Raw genomic sequence first — 18,491 nt, 5'->3', positions numbered from 1 at the left:
GGAGCACCATTTGACTTTTTCAACTCAGAATTGGCTGGAATTGAGATCAGACGCCATGTTGCATTTGGAGAGCCCCTGATGTGCCCAAACAGTGGAAACCCCCAATTCTAACTCCAACCCGAACCCCAACACACCCCTAACCCTAATCTCAGCCCTAACCCTAACCCTACCCTAACCCTAACCCTAGCCCTAACCCTAATGGAAAAATGGAAATAAATACATTTTTTTAATTTTATTATTTTTCCCTAACTAAGGGGGTGATAACGGGGGGTTTGATTTACTATTTATGGCGGTTTTTATATTTGGCAGCTGTTTATTGTAAAAATAGTTTTTGCATCACCACATATTGAGAGCTATAATTTTTCCGTATTTTGACCCACCGAGTCATGTGAGGTCTTATTTTTTGCGGGACGAGTTGACGTTTTTATTGGTACCATTTTCGGGCACGTGACATTTTTTGATCGCTTTTTATTCCAATTTTTGGGACGCAGAATGAACAAAAACCAGCGTTTCATGAATTTCTTTTGGGGGGGTGCGTTTACACCGTTCCGCGTGCGATAAAATTGATAAAGCGGTTTTATTCTTCGGGTCAGTACAGTTACAGTGATACCTCATTTAGGTCTTTTTTTATGTTTTGTCGGTTTTATGCAATGAAAACTATTTTATATAAAAAATAATTATTTTTGCATCGCTTTATTCTGCGAGCTATAACTTTTTTATTTTTTCGCTGTTGATGCTGTGTCACGGCTCGTTTTTTGCGGGACAAGCTGACGTTTTCAGCGGTACCATGGATATTTATATGCGTCTTTTTGATCGCGCGTTATTACACTTTTTGTTTGGCGGTATGATAATAAATCATTATTTTTTGCTTTGTTTTTTATATTTATTTTTTAAGGGGTTAGCTAAAGGGGTTAACTAATGGGACAGTTTTATAGGGCAGGTCGTTATGGACGCGGCGATACCTAATATGTGTACTTTTATTGTTTGTTTTTTTTAATTTCCAAAAAATGGATTTATTTGGGGGAATATTTTTTTTTTCCTAATTTATTTGGCGATTTTTTTAAATTTATTTTAACACTTTTTTTTAACTTTATTAAATAGTCCCAGGTGGGACATCACTGTCCTGTGACAGATCGCTGATCTGTCACATCACAGATCACTGTGACAGATCAGCGATCTGTCACAGGCAGTGCAGAAGGCTTCCTCATGCCTGCGCTTTGCAGGGACTGAGGAAGCCAGCTTCCTGCAGGCCCCCGAAGGCCCCCGTTGCCATCTTGGATTCGGGGGCCTGCAGGAAAGGAGCCCCCCGCAGCAGCGCTGCACATTGCGCTGCCGTGAGGGGCTCAGGGAAGCACGGAGGGAGCCCCCTCCCTGCCGATGCCTCCCTTTAACCCCCGGTACACCGTGATCATGTTTGATCGCGGTGTGCAAGAGGTTAACGTGTCGGGGGCGGTCCGTGACCGCCCCTGACACATTGTGCCGGGTGTCAGCTGTGATAATCAGCTGACACCCGGCCGCGATCAGCGGCGCTCACCACGTGGGCGCCGCTGATCGCGGTAGACATACTATCCCGTCCATGGGCATAGGGGCCCGGGTCCCATGGACGGGATAGTACGTCTGATGTCAGGAAGGGGTTAAAGGACTAGTGTGGGATCTGAATTAATTTAGAGGCCAAATTGATATGGGTGTCAGTTGTCTTATTGAAGAGTACTGTATCTAACTTAATTCAGGCCCAAAATTCCTAAAATTACTTAAATTTGATCTGCGGTCTAACTGCATTTAAGAGTCAGGGGTCTGATAATTCAGGAGTCTGGGGACAGTACTAATATAGCTTGTTGGTCTGAGGTCTGGATTTATTTAGGAGACTGCATTATGAATTAATTTAGGGCTCTGGATTAATGTAATTAATTTAGTGGGTTCAATTGGAGTCTGAATATATGTAGTGTTCTTCAATCCAAATTAATTCAGGATTGTGAACTTATTTGGGGTCTGTAGTTTGCGGTCTCCCATACCCCATACTTTATTTTCTATCAAGACTTGGTTCGTATAGCCATAGTTAAATCAGGCATGACATGCACATTATTTTCTCAGAAAAAAACAAAATCACTCACCTTAATGTGTTTAACAGTAAACATCACTGGTTCAGTTAAATATAACTTGCTGGTTGATTCTTTATAAACTGCAGCAGTAATGATAGGAGAATTCACGACAACTGTGTGATTTGTGGTCAAAGCTTCAATTCCCAATTTTATGCTGGCATTCTCTGTGGACAGGTAGCGCCCCAGGTTATTGTACAAGACAAATGCAACTCTTATCTCACCTATAAATTAAAAAATAAAAAGTCAATAGTTAAAATGCAGACATTAAATTGGTAATTACCATAATAACTCAGATGATTTTCCTAGTCTGCCTAATTTAATGAAGGGATTGTCACATCTTCAAAATCTTGGTTGATTTTTCAGATATAAAAAATATGGTTTTAGGGTTTGTGGACTGCACTAAATAAAATAATATAATAATAATATAATAAATTTTATTTCTATAGCGCCGACATATTCTGCAGCACTTTACATTTCAGAGGGGATTTGTACAGACAATAGACATTACAGCATAACAATAATCACATAGATTATAACAAAATACCAAGAGGAATGAGGGCCCTGCTTGCAAGCTTACAGTCTATGAGGGAAAAAGGGAGACACGAAAGGTGGGTGGTAACAGTTGCCCTGATTGTTTGGACCAGCCATAATGTTAAGTGTGTAACAGTACAGACACAGAGGGCTAATGGATGCATAAAGCATGTGGGAACATGATGCGGGGAACCTGGTTATGGTAAAACTTTTGGCTGTGCCACACAGGGATAGATTAGGTTAATGTGTTGAGGCGATAGGCCAGTCTGAATAAATGCGTTTTCAGGGCACGCTTAAAATTGTGGGGATTGGGGACTAATCGTATTGACCTGGGAAGTGCATTCCAAAGAATTGGCGCAGCACGTGTAAAGTCTTGGAGACGGGAGTGGGAGGTTCTGACTATTGAGGATGCTAACCTCAGGTCATCAGCAGAACGGAGGGTGCGGGTAGGGTGGTATACTGAAACAAGGGAGGAGATGTAAGGTGGTGCTGAGCTATGGAGGGCATTGTGGGTGAGGGCAATAAGTTTGTACTGGATTCTGGAGTGGATGGGTAGCCAGTGTAATGACTGGCACAAGGTAGAGGCATCGGTGTAACGATTGGTGAGGAATATGATCCTGGCTGCAGCATTCAAGACAGATTGGAGAGGGGAGAGTTTGGTAAGAGGGAGACCGATTAGTTACAATAGTCGAGATGAGAGTGAATAAGAGAAACAGCAAGAGTTTTTGTAGAGTCAAAAGTAAGAAAAGGTCGGATTCTAAAAATGTTTTTGAGGTGCAGATGACAAGAGCGAGCCAGTGATCGAATGTGGGGGGCAAAGGAAAGCTCGGAATCAAGTATGACCCCAAGACAGCGGGCCTGTTGCTGGGGAGTAATAGTGGAACCACACACAGAAATGGCAATGTCGGGTATAGGTACATTAGAAGAGGGAGGAAACACCAGGAGTTCAGTCTTTGACAGGTTCAGTTTCAGATATAGTGAGGACATGATATTAGACACAGTGTTTAGACAATCGCCGGTGTTTTCTAGAAAGGCTGGCGTGATGTCAGGAGAAGAAGCGTATAATTGGGTGTCGTCAGCATAGAGATGGTACTGGAAACCAAATCTACTGATTGTTTGACCAATAGGGGCAGTGTACAAGGAGAAGAGGAGGGGGCCTAGAACCGATCCTTGAGGAACCCCAACAGTAAGAGGAAGGTGAGAGGAGGAGGAACCGGCAAAAGATACCGTAAAGGAGCGGTCGGAGAGATAGGAGGAGAACCATGAGAGAACGGTGTCCTTGAGGCCAATGGAACGGAGCATAGTGAGGAGGAGTTGAATAAAATATAAAATAAAGTGCAATCGCAACCCGGGGACCACCGTGCAGGACGGAACAAAACAGCGAGCGTTCACCTTACACGCACTGTGTTAACACCACACAGTGGGATTGGAACACTGAGTACCAAGCTCTGTTACTTCACCGAAAGGTACTGCTCAAAGTATGCTAAGTACTATATTCTGTCAACGTCACAGGGAAGTTAGCATGTGGATTGAGCTAGCTCTGCAACTAAACTGTGCTAACCGCACACACGAATGAAGCAGATGCTGAGCCAAAAGAAAGAACTCTTATGACGCTAGGTACCATACCCTGTTGCCTTCATAGAGAAGTATAGCATTAGGGTTGAGCTTGCTCTGTAACTGAACTGTGCTAACCACACACAAGAACGAAACAGATGCTAAGCCAAACGGCAAGTTACCATTGACCTGATACTACTGAACCTGTGTCTGACCGGTACCATAAGCAAGTAGCAGACTAAAGACTCAGGTGTTGAGTCATGGGTACGATGTTGCATAAGTGAGCAACCTGCCTGCCAACGTGTACACTCACTGTACATAAAACGACACATGCAAAAGTGCAGACAGAGTGGTAGATTAACCACACACATACCAAACAAAAATGACACTAGTGCGCCTGCGTGCGCTGCCGAGAGCCTATTATACGCTAGGCTCCACCCCAAACACTCATGCCCAGTCAGTCGAGGCATTGCCCGCAGGCCAATCCGGGGCTGCCACATCATGGACATGCTCAGTAAGGTGTTCTCTGGACTTATATACAGGTGCAGCCTTGGGCTCTGGAGTCTAACTGGTTACCATAGACTTGGCTGGAGAGCCAGCAGTAACCAAACGTATACCACAAGCCTGAGCAAGACCCTGGAACTGACGTCTGTGCTGAGCAGAAACTGCAGTGGCCGTACCTGAATGGGACACCACAAAACCAGATAATGCTTGGGATCTATCCGGCGCAGCGGGAGAATCCTGACGTCTAACATAAGGCATATTTTTATGTTGTGGATAATACTTTATTAGTTTCCTGATAACTTCTACATTTCTTATACTCTCTCAATCCACGTTTATGTATATGTGTGTGAGTGTGTGTATATATATTTGTATGTGTGTACATGTGTGTGCGTGCGCATGTGTGCAGGTGAGTGAGTATAAGTGTACGTGTGTGTATGTGTGTGTGCGCATGTGTGCAAGTGAGTGTGTATATGTGTGAATGTGTGTGGATATGTGTATGTGTTTGTGTGTGTATGTGTCCAGAATAACGCAACACAGACTATCCAGGTGCAAATGATTATAAGTGAAAAAACTATAAGGACTCTTTATTCATCTACCATAGCTACGTTTAACCCCTTAACGACCAGGGGTATTTTTGGTTTTACATTTTCATTTTTCCCTCCCCTTCTTTCCAGAGCCATAACTTTTTTATTTTTCCGTTTATATGGCCGAGTGAGGGCTTATTTTTTGCGTGACGAGTTGTACTTTTAAATGACATCATTGGTTTTACCATATCGTGTACTCGAAAACAGGAAAAAAATTCCAAGTGCGGTGAAATTGCAAAAAAAGTGCAATCCCACACTTGTTTTTTGCTTGGCTTTTTTGTTAGGTTCACTAGATGCTAAATCTGACCTTCCATTATGATTCTCCAGGTCATTACAAGTTCATAGACACCAAACATGTCTATGTCCTCTTTTATCTAAGTGGTGAAAAAAAATTCCAAACTTTGCTAAAAAAAAAAAAAAATTAGCGCAATTTTCCGAGACCCGTAGCGTCTCCATTTTTCATGATCTGGGGTCGGGTGCGGGCTTATTTTTTCCGTGCCAGACTGACATTTTTAATGATACCACGTTTGTGTAGATACGTTCTTTTGATCGCCCGTTATTGCATTTTAATGCAATGTCTTGGTGACCAAAAAAACGTAATTCTGGCGTTTTGAATTTTTTTCTCGCTACGCCGGGTTAATGCTTTTTTTTATTGATAGATCGGGCGATTCTGAACACGGCGATACCTAATATGTGTATGTGGGATTTTTTTTTTACTGTTTTATTTTGATTGGGGTGAAAGGGGGGTGATTTGAACATTTAGGTTTTTTTAATTTTTTTTTATTTTTAAACATTTTTTTTTTTTTACTTTTGGCATGCTTCTCCATAGGAGGCTAGAAGCTTGCGCAACCCGATCGGCTCTGCTACATATGGGCGATGAGCAGATCGCCCATATGTAGCAGATTTACTGCTGTGCTTTCAGCGCCGACCACCGGGTGGCACTGAAAGCCATATGCCTGGAACAACCATAGAGGTCTCATAGAGACCTCTGGTTGTCCAAGCAACATGACGCTGACCCCCGATCACGTGACGGGGGTCGGCGATGACGTCATTTCCGGCCCGGCGGCCGGAAATGCTATTTAAATGCCCGCTGTCAGCTTTGACAGCGGGATTTAACTAGTTAATAGGCGCGGGCGGACGGCGATTCCGCTCGCGCCTATTGCGGGTACATGTCAGCTGTTCATAACAGCTGACATGTCCCGGCTTTGATGCGGGCTCAGCGCCGGAGCCCTCATCAAAGCAGGGGAAATGTCTGATGACGGACTGTGTCCGTCATTGGACATTAAGGGGTTAAGCTCTCTCGTAGGAGCCTTTCTCAAACAGTTTTGATCCCTACTAGTGATGAGCGAACGTGATCAGAAAAGGTGTTATCCGAGTATGCTCGGGTGCTAACTGAATATCTTGGGCGTGTTGTTTGAGTCCCCCCGGCTGCTTGTCTCGAGAATGTTTGACTGCCACAACACTTGCAGGGATTGCCTGCTTGTTAGACTATCCCAATATGTGTGAGACATGCAGCCGTAGAGTCTCAAACTTATTTTTTGAGCACGTTCAAGGTTCTCGGTTAGCACTTAAGCATGCTCAAATAACACCTTATCAGAGACTTCTCCCGTGCTTCCCCCATACTCTGGAACTCTCTACCCCAACACATCAGACTCTCACCAACAACGGAAACCTTCAAGAAGAACTTGAAAACCCACCTGTTCCGACAAGCCTACAGCCTGCAATGATCCTCAGTCTACTGAACCACCGCACAACCAGCTCTACCCTCTCCTAGTGTATCCTCATCCATCCCTGTAGACCGTGAGCTCTCGTGGGCAGGGTCCTCTCTCCTTCTGTACTTGTGTGTCCCTTGTCTTACATGTTTATTTTACCTGTCTATATTTCCCTTTTTTCACATGTAAAGCACCATGGAATAAATGGCACTATATAAATCTAATATATAAAGCTCAAGTGTTATGATTGAGTCACCGTAGGAGGCAAAAACAAAAATGCTAGCTAAGTCCAGAAAACCAGAGAGGTTGGCAGCTATCGGATTGCAGACCCCTGATCCTATCACAATAACTAACAGTAGCCGTGGGGGGTTCCTACGATGCCCTAGACCCCTCGATCACAGCCGGAGAATTAAATAGGCCTAAAGAAAGAAAGGGGAAATCTAAACTGCCCCAGAGCAGACCCCAAAGCAATAGGCAGCCCCCAACATATAATGACGGTGAAGCAAGATGAAAACACTAACACAGACGGAAAGATAGACTGAGCAAAGACAGGGCCCAAAACTACCTAGATAGGAAAGGACAGGAAGGCTGCTGTCTGCAATCCGTGAAAAACCCTATGAAAATAAGAGCCAACAGACTGACAGTGAAAAAGGCCCTGAAGACGCTAGGCTTCAAAAAAGCTATGTCAGCACTCAGGAATATTCTGAAGACAGAGCAACCGGCAAAAGGAGATTCAGCTCATCCCAGCAGGGAATGGCAGAATCCAGAAAAGCAAGGAAAACAAACACAAAACATGAATGCAAACAGGCAAAGCAGAAACTTAGCTTTAGGGAAGCAGCAATCAGACTGGAGTCCTAGAAGTCCACAGAGAAGTCACCCGCAGGGCAGGAGGGCGTCGGCAGCCTTATATCCAGTCAGTGACTCCACTCAGCCAGTCATCCTCATTAGACTCAGGTGCCTGATAATCAGGCTCATTATCTTCCTTTACCAGAATAGGGAGTTCCCCAGACCTCAGTGAAGAAGGGGAAAATGAACTCACAACACTCAAGTGTGTGTATGTATGTATGAATGTATGTATGTGTGTATGTCCGGGATTGGCATCCGCACCGTCGCAGCTACAGCCACAAAATTTGGCACAGTCACACATCTGGACCCCGAGAGTGTCCTAGGCTATGTTGTGAGATGAAATTTTAACCCCGCGCGTTCCAATTCACCAAACAATATTGCCCCGATCTACATAATGGGGAAAAAGTGTGTGTGTATCAAGCCCCGCCCCTCATTGTCATAATGGTTGCCATGGCGACGCTGATGTCATCATAGGTTGCAAGCCCCGCCGCTCATTGTGATGTCATAATGGTTGACTATGGGATGGAGGATATGTATGATGGGTATATGGGCACGGGACTATGGGATGGAGGATGTGTGATGGGTATATGGGCACTGGACTATGGGATGGAGGATATGTATGACGGGTATATGGGCACGGGACTATGGGATGGCGGATATGTATGATGGGTATATGGGCACGGGACTATGGGATGGAAGATGTGTGATGGGTATATGGGCATGGGCCTATGGGATGAAGGCTGTGTGATGGTATATGGGCACTCGACTATGGGATGGAGGATATGTATGATGGGTATATGGGCACAGGCCTATGGGATCGTGGATATGTATGATGGGTATATGGGCACAGGACTATGGGATGGAGGATAATTATAATTTGCTATAACTAACCACAGTTAGTTACTATGCCCGGGCAGCGCCGGGCTCTTCAGCTAGTGTATAATAATATAATCCGAGCACGTTCGCGCATCACTAGTCCTTACACTTTTTTCACTTATTTGACTGTGCTGCCTCATTTTTGGATTTTTACATATTTCAACCTTGCTGGTGAAATACAAAAGAGGAAAACTTGATGAATTATGGGGATCACTAGACATCTTATTAATATGTAAATGATGAAAACATTGACACAAACTTTTAAAAACATCATCAAAATCTGGTGTGACCACGTGCTTTACTGTAAAGACGAATTTCTGGCAATCAGTGCATCCAAGACAAATGGAGGAATCAGAACTGAAGAGGATAGACCTCCATTCCAGAGGTCATAAAGAGGTCTCCTAGAAGGACTGTTAGGGTATGTGCACACGGTGCGGATTCTGCTGCGGATCCGCAGCGGATTTGCTTCTGCGGATCTGCTGCAGTTCCGCAAGCATTGTACAGTACAATGCTAATCAATGGATTTTAAAAACCGCAGTGCACGTGCTGCGGATTTTTCGGCGTGGATTTGCTGTAGGTTTAAATCCACAGCATGTCAATTGTTTCTGCGGATTCCGCAGCGGTTTGACACCTGTTCCATTGTCCAGGTGTCAAAACGTAGGCAAATCCGCAGGAAAACTGCAGGTCACTTTACCTGAGGATTTACCTGCAAATCCGCGCGGAAAAATCAGCAACAGAATCCGCACTGTGTGCACTCACCCTTAGCCAATCAGGGTGCAGAAAACAACCACAACGTCATGACACAAGGTCTACTGTGACTGGCTGCCGAAGTCACATGTCCTTGGCCATATAAAATGCGGACATCCTGTTTTGCTTGTGCCAGTGTCACAGTGCAAAGAAACTGCTCCTGATAGTGCTGCAAGTGAAATTGTCAGTTAGCTAGATAGGATCCTGTCCTGTGTGAAATCGATCTTCCAGCATCGAACTAGATGCAAAAACTTTGTGGCAGTCTCCGGAGGCCCCATTTGCTGCTCCAAATCTTTTGTGAGAAAACTGTGTTTCAGTGGCAAATCAGAAGGTCAGATTTCCACTTAAAAATCATTAGGTATAACAGTGTTGTTCAGGCACACACACTAAGAAAATAAATAGTGATTGTTCAGGTGACTGACAGCTGTGAGCTTAAAGGCCCTTTTACATTTAGCGATGCACCAGCGATCCAACCAGCGATCCGACCCGGTCAGGATCGCTGGTGCACCGCTAAATGATCGCTAGTGAGCTTTCATACAGAAAGATCTCACAGCGATGCAGCAGCGACGCAGCGCACGATACTTACCATTCACACACAGCGATCCTGCGTCCTCCCGCCCGCGTCCAGCGTCGCCACAGCAGGAAGTCTCAGCAGGAAGCGCCCGACGAGAAATGGAGCCGGACATTCTCGCGCGATCAGCGATGGACAGCGGGGGAGCCGGTCGCTGGTAAGTAACACACATAGCGATATCGCTAGCAATATCGCTATAACGTCACAAAACCGGTGACGTTTTAGCGATATTGCTAGCGATATCGCTTAGTGTAAAACCCCCTTTAGTCTGTGAAACAGGAGGTTACAAGAGAGGAAGGCTACTTACAACATGAGTGGGGAAAAGCAAGGTTATGGTGAAAGGGGGAATTGGCTTGGTGTTTTACGTGTACGTGGGTTAGGTTTTAATGTTAATAAAAGCTAAACTGAACAAACATTTTCTCTTCCTTTCCAAAGATCTGTTTCTAGATGGGCCACTTGACTCCCTTTCTTTGATAGCCACATAGTGGTCTGCCTTGTAGATGAAGTTCAGAAAGAGCATGTGCTCCAGTAAATGGCAAGCGCAGCAACATGTGGACTCTCTTCCTCTTCCTCCTCCTTAACATTACACACAGTACATTCCTCAGAGATGGCACCCCAATTACCCTTGTTTCTCCCTGCGTCAAAAAATTCCAAACGCCCAACCATGGGAACCGCAGATGGGCCATTCTACAGAGCTGTTCACACATTCTCTTCCATGGGCATCAGAAATCTGCTCTGAAGAATCACAGAATCCAGGAGGAAAACATCTGCACCGATGCCTAAAATTCTTTCATGTTGGATCCAGGGCTGGACAAAGTAGGGTCCGACCAGAATCCAGACCCACGTCACCAGACATTAACCACCCAGGGTGGAGGTGATCCAAGAATTAATACAGCAGAAAAGGGGGCAGCAGTGATTACCTGTCCAGGTATCTGATCTAGTGTACTCCCAGGATGCAGCAAGCCTACTGTATGTGATAAAGATGGTGACAATACAGGTGCAAAATACTGATCTGACCTGTGTGTGACTAGCGCCCTATACAAGCCTCTTTTGTGCACGTGTATACTAAGCAATCTCCCCTCTCCATGAGTTGGTAGGCTGTGAGTGATTATCTCATCAGTATTTTGCACCTGTATTGTCGCCATCTTTGTCACATGGGTTTGCTGCATCCTGGGAGTGCATTAGTTCACATACCTGGAAAGGTAAGAACTGCTGCCTTGTAGATGAAGTTTAGAAAGAGCATGTGCTCCAGTAAATGGCAAGCGCAGCAACATGTGGACTCTCTTCCTCTTCCTCCACCTTAACATTACACACAGTACATTCCTCAGAGATGGCACCCCAATTACCCTTGTTTCTCCCTGCGTCAAAAAATTCCAAACGCCCAACCATGGGGAACCGCAGATGGGCCATTCTACAGAGCTGTTCACACATTCTCTTCCATGGGCATCAGAAATCTGCTCTGAAGAATCACAGAATCCAGGAGGAAAACATCTGCACCGATGCCTAAAATTCTTTCATGTTGGATCCAGGGCTGGACAAAGTAGGGTCCGACCAGAATCCAGACCCATGTCACCAGACATTAACCACCCAGGGTGGAGGTGATCCTGATGAGGTGATCCAAGAATTAATACAGCAGAAAAGGAGGCAGCAGTGCTTACCTGTCCAGGTATCTGAACTAGTGTACTCCCAGGATGCAGCAAGCCTACTGTATGTGATAAAGATGGTGACAATACAGGTGCAAAATACTGATCTGACCTGTGTGTGACTAGCGCCCTATACAAGCCTCTTTTGTGCACGTGTATGCTAAGCAATCTCCCCTCTCCATGAGTTGGTAGGCTGTGAGTGATTATCTCATCAGTATTTTGCACCTGTATTGTCGCCATCTTTGTCACATGGGTTTGCTGCATCCTGGGAGTGCATTAGTTCACATACCTGGAAAGGTAAGAACTGCTGCCCCCTTTTCTGCTGTACTCTTGAATTTTTGGAGGCTTTTTAGTCCTCTTTTTGTTCTAACACTAGTGATGACAGAAAAAAACACCTTTTTTTGCAGACTGCCCATGAATTTAGGTGAGCCTAAGCAGAGTATATTTTTTTAATTCACAGAAAACACAAAAATAGGTTTTATTGATATTATTTCTACTTCTTACATTTAAGCAAGAATAGGCAAAAAAAAAAAAAAAAGGAAGTATGCCAATTGATCAAGCTACATATGGTTTGTCTGTAGTTTGCAATCTAGGAGATGTATAGGTTTGTAGGAGAGTCGTAGAAAAAAATACTGTGTAAATAGAACAGTCTTAATCAAGTACTTTTAAGTTGAAACTTTATGCAATGTTTGTTGACTTGCTATGTTTCTTACTCTAATGGGGTTTTGTCACAATGACGGACGTAGCTTTAGAGAATGACACTGCTTCATGGGAAAAGTACAGTTGTGGCCAAAAGTATTGACACCCCTGCAATTCTGTCAGATAATACTCAGTTTCTTCCTGAAAATGATTGCAAACACAAATTCTTTGGTATTATTATCTTCATTTAATTTGTCTTAAATGAAAAAAAACACAAAAAGAATTGTCCTAAAGCCAAATTGGATATAATTCCACACCAAACATAAAAAAGAGGGTGGACAAAAGTATTGGCACTGTTCGAAAAATCATGTGATGCTTCTCTAATTTGTGTAATTAACAGCACCTGTAACTTACCTGTGGTACCTAACAGGTGTTGGCAATAACTAAATCACACTTGCAGCCAGTTGACATGGATTAAATTTGACTCAACCTCTGTCCTGTGTCCTTGTGTGTACCACATTGAGCATGGAGAAAAGAAAGAAGACCAAAGAACTGTCTGAGGACTTGAGAAACCAAATTGTGAGGAAGCATGAGCAATCTCAAGGCTACAAGTCCATCTCCAAAGACCTGAATGTTCCTGTGTCTACCGTGCGCAGTGTCATCAAGAAGTTTAAAGCCCATGGCACTGTGGCTAACCTCCCTAGATGTGGACGGAAAAGAAAAATTGACAAGAGATTTCAACGCAAGATTGTGCGGATGTTGGATAAAGAACCTCCACTAACATCCAAACAAGTTCAAGCTGCCCTGCAGTCCGAGGGTACAACAGTGTCAACCCATACTATCCATCAGCGTCTGAATGAAAAGGGACTGTATGGTAGGAGACCCAGGAAGACCCCACTTCTTACCCCGAGACATAAAAAAGCCAGGCTGGAGTTTCCCAAAACTTACCTGAAAAAGCCTAAAATGTTTTGGAAGAATGTTCTCTGGTCAGATGAGACAAAAGTAGAGCTTTTTGGGCAAAGGCATCAACATAGAGTTTACAGGAGAAAAAAAGAGGCATTCAAAGAAAAGAACACAGTCCCTACAGTCAAACATGGTGGAGGTTCCCTGATGTTTTGGGGTTGCTTTGCTGCCTCTGGCACTGGACTGCTTGACCGTGTGCATGGCATTATGAAGTCAGAAGACTACCAACAAATTTTGCAGCATAATGTAGGGCCCAGTGTGAGAAAGCTGGATCTCCCTCAGAGGTCATGGGTCTTCCAGCAGGACAATGACCCAAAGCACACTTCAAAAAGCACTAGAAAATGGTTTGAGAGAAAGCACTGGAGACTTCTAAGGTGGCCAGCAATGAGTCCAGACCTGAATCCCATAGAACACTTGTGGAGAGATCTAAAAATGGCAGTTTGGAGAAGGCACCCTTCAAATATCAGGGACCTGGAGCAGTTTGCCAAAGAAGAATGGTCTAAAATTCCAGCAGAGCATTGTAAGAAACTCATTGATGGTTACCGGAAGCGGTTGGTCGCAGTTATTTTGGCTAAAGGGTGTGCAACCAAGTATTAGGCTGAGGGTTCCAATACTTTTGTCTGAAATGATCAATGTTTTGCTTTTTGCTTCATTCTCTTTTGTGTTTTTTCATTTAAGACAAATTAAATGAAGATAATAATACCAAAGAATTTGTGTTTGCAATCATTTTCAGGAAGAAACTGAGTATTATCTGACAGAATTGCAGGGGTGTCAATACCTTTGGCCACAACTGTAAGTACACACTTTTTCTAGTCTCACACAACTTTAATCTGACTATAGTTTACTCTAATTTCTGTCTCTTTCAGCTAAGTACACCCCCATTTTACTTAAAATGTCTGGTGTGGTAGAGAAATAAACAAATAGCAATTTTTATAGCAAATAAGATGTGTATCAACATTGGCGTTGTTCATTTTCTACTATTGACTATGAGCACACAATGTTTTCTGCAAATAAGGAGACAAATTAGGAAGTACAGTCAAGTTGCTCCAAAAAATAGATAGTGACTGAAACCCTTCTAGTATATTAGAAAGTCCAGGCATACAGCTACTTGTTGAAACGTTCAGGAAGAGGGTTCACCTTCCAGTAGAGCTAACCAGCTCCACAACAGATTTCATAGCAGAAGGGATAGAACAGCAAGATTGCCTCAAAGCATGTTCATTGTAGTCAATGTGCACTGAAGGTATAGCTTAACCATAGATAAAGAGACAATAATCATCACTAGGAGACAGAATAGAAAACAGAAAGACAAAAGAAAGAGACTAGGAAGTAGTAAAAGGCCGGGCCGGGGGGGGGGGGTAAAACTAAGAATAGGGTACCATAAAACAAATCAAAGGGATCAAAACTAGAGAGGAATCCAATAATAAGGCTAAGGTCAATGACAGGGTCAGCAATAAGGCAGTATTTAGTAGAAGTAAATTGATTTGCATAAAAATAAGGGATAAGGGTTGGATCTCATTTAAAATAGACTGCAATGACTGACATTAACAATGGGCATTTGTTGCAAAAGCAATCAGTTGAGGCTGGAAGTATGAGCAGAAAGACAATGACGAGAGTATGGAGGAGTGGTTGGTTGCTTAGGAACCTGAGGCAGCAGCGGGCTGGAGAAAAGAAAGTTAGCAGGAAGCGGCCTCTGGAATTGAGACAGGTCAGTAACACTTAGATCAAAAGTACAGACTAGTAAATTTGCCGCACAATGTTACAGGTTTGGCTGCCAAAATATACTGAAATTAAGGAAAAAAAAAAAAGAGATTGTACACAGCAAAATCCAATGCAACTGACACTTTTACGTGTGCAGTTTTTTTCTATATGTTTTTGTTTTTACCAAAAATGGGATTTCATCCGAAAGTAGAGTAAAAGTTTTTATTAGACCTGGTTGTACATAGCCCCAAGTCCCATCATACACCATAGTGGGAGTCAGCTATCTTGGCTGACTCTCGCATAGACGGAAGCGCTCACTCTGTCTGGCGCTCTTGAGTTCTCTATAAGAGAGCCACTGTCGTACATCTGATTGGGGGCTTATTTCAAGAAGAACATAAGGATTGGAAGTCCAAAAATGGACAAGTCGTATCACTACCTCCCCGGACAATCATTTTTCTGGGCCCCATGCACATTAGACTGTAGGCCGAAACCATTGATATGGATGGGGGCTTTAGATTCTGTTTGATGAAAGTTTTCCATAGATAAAGCTGTCAGCGTACTTTATTTACAGTATGTTGTTGTTGTGGTTTCTCATAAATATGGTTCCTTAGATATACATCCTCTTGAATAAAAAAAGGTTGCTGAATTTTTATTTACCATTGCGTCCATTTTGTCTCAGTGTATTCGATGAAAGTTGAATAGAGCTCCCATATCCAATATTCTGTGGGAAGTGGAGATCTTCCAAATTCACATCTGTGCTTAATCTTGCAACTTCAAGTTCTAGTTGCAAAATAGAATAAAAGTGAAGCAAGAAGATATTTTAGCATTATTGGAAACAACAGCAATCACAAGTATAATCACAAGTATGCCTCAAGAAAACATTTTCCTGTAGATGCTTGTTTTAACCATCATGAACAAATGATCTGTGTTCTCTACTTCATTGCAATATTTAGTTGCTAGGGTAGGAAAATATGGTCTGCCAGCTATATAACAATGTTGGAAGTCATACAGCCTAGGCAGCATCATCAAGGAATATGGCATGTATTTAATATTTTGCTTACTTTAAGAGGTTGTCCAGGACTTTTGCATTGATGGCCTATCCTAACATTGATGGCCTATGCTTAGGATAGGTCATAAATATCTGATCAGTGCCGTTTAGAGTTGAGCGACTTTGGTCGGATCGGGTTTCATGAAACAAAATTTGTTTCAGATGAAACTGGTCCGACTAGGGCAAAAAAAGTCGGAGTTTCGTCCGAAACCCGACCCCAATGCAAGTCAATGGGTAATAAAAGTCGGCATTGAGTGGATGACATTCATCCACTCAATGCCGACTTTTATTCTCCATTGACTTGCATTGGGGTCGTGTTTCGGACGAAACTCCGACTTTTTTTGCCCTAGTCGGACCAGTTTCATCTGAAACAAATTTTGTTTCATGAAACCCGATCCGACCAAAGTCGCTTAACTCTAGTGCCGATGCAACTCTTGGCACCCCGCTGATTTACTGGTGCCTGCGGTGGTCAGATGTACTCAGCTGTAGAGTTGCACAGGTTCGTCGATGGTATAGTAGAGGAGGTGCATTGCAAGGCCGTGGTCACTATACCGTTGACAAAGCTGTGATGTGCTGCTCCGGACCTGTGCACATATGGCTGCGGCTGGCGCTGGGAACAACAGATTAATGTGGTGGCAGGTATCACACCCCAACCAATCAAATATTGGTTCAAAGGATAGGCCATCAATGTAAAAGTCCTGAACAACTCCTTTAAATAATGCTAATGAGAGTCTGCAGCGCTTCATAGACATTGTCATCACTGTTCCCACTGGGGTTCACAAATTCACTTTCTTCATGAAATAAAACTCACACAAATGTGGGAGAACAACAAGCTTCTTAAAGATTAAAAACACATGTGACATGCACACATATGAACAAGTCGGTAGGACACTGTTCATACCACCCACTGACTCAAACACAAACAGAGAGCACAGAATGACAATTGTGCAGAAATATCCTGCAGGAAAACATATACCAGTAGTCAGCAAGTGCTGATAAAAAGATGATAACAAATACAGAGTATTTAGTCGATACGTTTTTTTGCAAAAAGATGTATACCAAGCTGCTCCAAGTTTTTTAGATTTGAAACCAGGACAAAAGTGCTGCAATACAACAGTGCCAACCACTGAGTCATGTTGCTGGTCATATTAAAGCACCTCTCCAGCTTTTTTTTTATTTCAGTGCTGCAGTGGTGCTACTAATCTAAGGTCCCTGACCCTAGTCTAATACTTACCCTCTCCTGTTCCACGCTGAGATCTTGCAACCGCAACTTCTGACTGACCAGAAGTGAGAGGTAATGGTCAATCTCTCAATGTAAGTCTAAGAGAGCCTCGTTCTGGCTCTCACAGACTTACATTGAGTAGTGACTTCCATATCGCCCAGCAACAACAGGAGCAATCCAGAAGATCACAAACTGTTGTAGACCAGCTGGAGCAGTGCCAATAAAAGATGAAGAAGGCGGTTGATGAGTATAAGACTAGCGGCAGAGATTTGGTGCTTTAATACTATACAGACAGTGAAACTCGTCAGAGGGACACTACAGGAGTTCATCATTTTGGTCTAAGTTTGTGTGCCATGTTCTCTATAAACTGAACTATACATCTAGTGTTTCTATAAGCTAGGGATTGTCCGGGGCAAAATGACATGGTGGCACATACAATTGGAAGAGTGTTTCAAGTGGGGTACCACAAGGCAGAAGACAGAGAAAGGATTCTCAAGAGTCTAGATAAGCCTGAACAATTGGCAGTGATTTATAGAATGATATTTAACAGGGAAAAATCCAACATTCTACATTTAGGCAAGAAAAACAAAAATTACATTTACAGAATGGGAGGAATAGAACTAAGCAACATCATGTGTGAAAAAGACATGGGTATACTAATAGATTACAGACTGCACATGAGTCAACAGTGTGATGCAGCAGCAAAAAAGGAAAACATAATTCTAGGATATATTAAGAGAAGCATAGAGTCTTGATCACATGAAGTACTTATCCTCCTCTATTCCTCATTGGTCTGCCCTCATCTGGAATACTGTGTCCAGTTCTAGGCAACACATTGCAAAAAATAAATTGAAAAACTGAAGCAAGTTCAGAGAAGAGCTACCAGGATGGTGAGTCGACTACAAAGTATGTTCTACGAGGCTAAGAAGAAAGGCTAAGAGGAAACTTAATAGCTGTCTACAAATATCTCAAGAGATATTGCAGTGTAGAGGGATCATCCTTATTCTCATTTACACATGGAAACACGAGAAGCAATGGAATGAAACTGAAAGGGAGAAAATACAGATTAGATATTAGAAAAAAACTTTTTGATAGAGAGGGTGATCAATGAGTGGAACAGGCTCACCACAAGAGGTGGTGACTGTGAGTTCTTCTTCAATGGAAGTCTGTAAGCAGAGGCTGGCCAGAAATCTGTCTGAGATGGTTTAGTGAATCCTGCGCTGCACTGAGCAGGAGGTTGGATACTATGACCCT

At 43.2% G+C, this 18,491-nt stretch overlaps 1 protein-coding gene across 19 annotated transcripts in view; it reads right to left on the bottom strand.

Annotated features, from left to right (window-relative positions):
- The window catches only part of ADGRL3 (adhesion G protein-coupled receptor L3), a 948,965-nt gene that overhangs the window by 354,387 nt on the left and 576,087 nt on the right, over positions 1 to 18,491 (bottom strand). For all 19 annotated transcript variants that reach the window (XR_012220302.1, XR_012220289.1, XR_012220304.1 and 16 more), the window contains exons 13-14: positions 15,625 to 15,747; positions 2,112 to 2,320 (exon numbers count right to left, since the gene is read on the bottom strand). Coding sequence is in view for 15 of the 19 variants with exons in the window: in XM_073545473.1 (XP_073401574.1) it covers positions 2,112 to 2,320; positions 15,625 to 15,747 (332 nt within the window). In the remaining 4 variants the exon portion in view is untranslated. The remainder of the gene's footprint in view (positions 1 to 2,111; positions 2,321 to 15,624; positions 15,748 to 18,491) is intronic.

This window comes from Dendrobates tinctorius, unplaced genomic scaffold (genome assembly GCF_039654945.1).
Source record: "Dendrobates tinctorius isolate UK_male_01 unplaced genomic scaffold, ASM3965494v1 ptg000011l, whole genome shotgun sequence".
Taxonomy (NCBI): domain Eukaryota; kingdom Metazoa; phylum Chordata; class Amphibia; order Anura; family Dendrobatidae; genus Dendrobates; species Dendrobates tinctorius.
The sequence above is the reverse complement of the archived record's forward strand: the minus strand, read 5'-3'. Positions and strand labels throughout refer to the sequence as shown.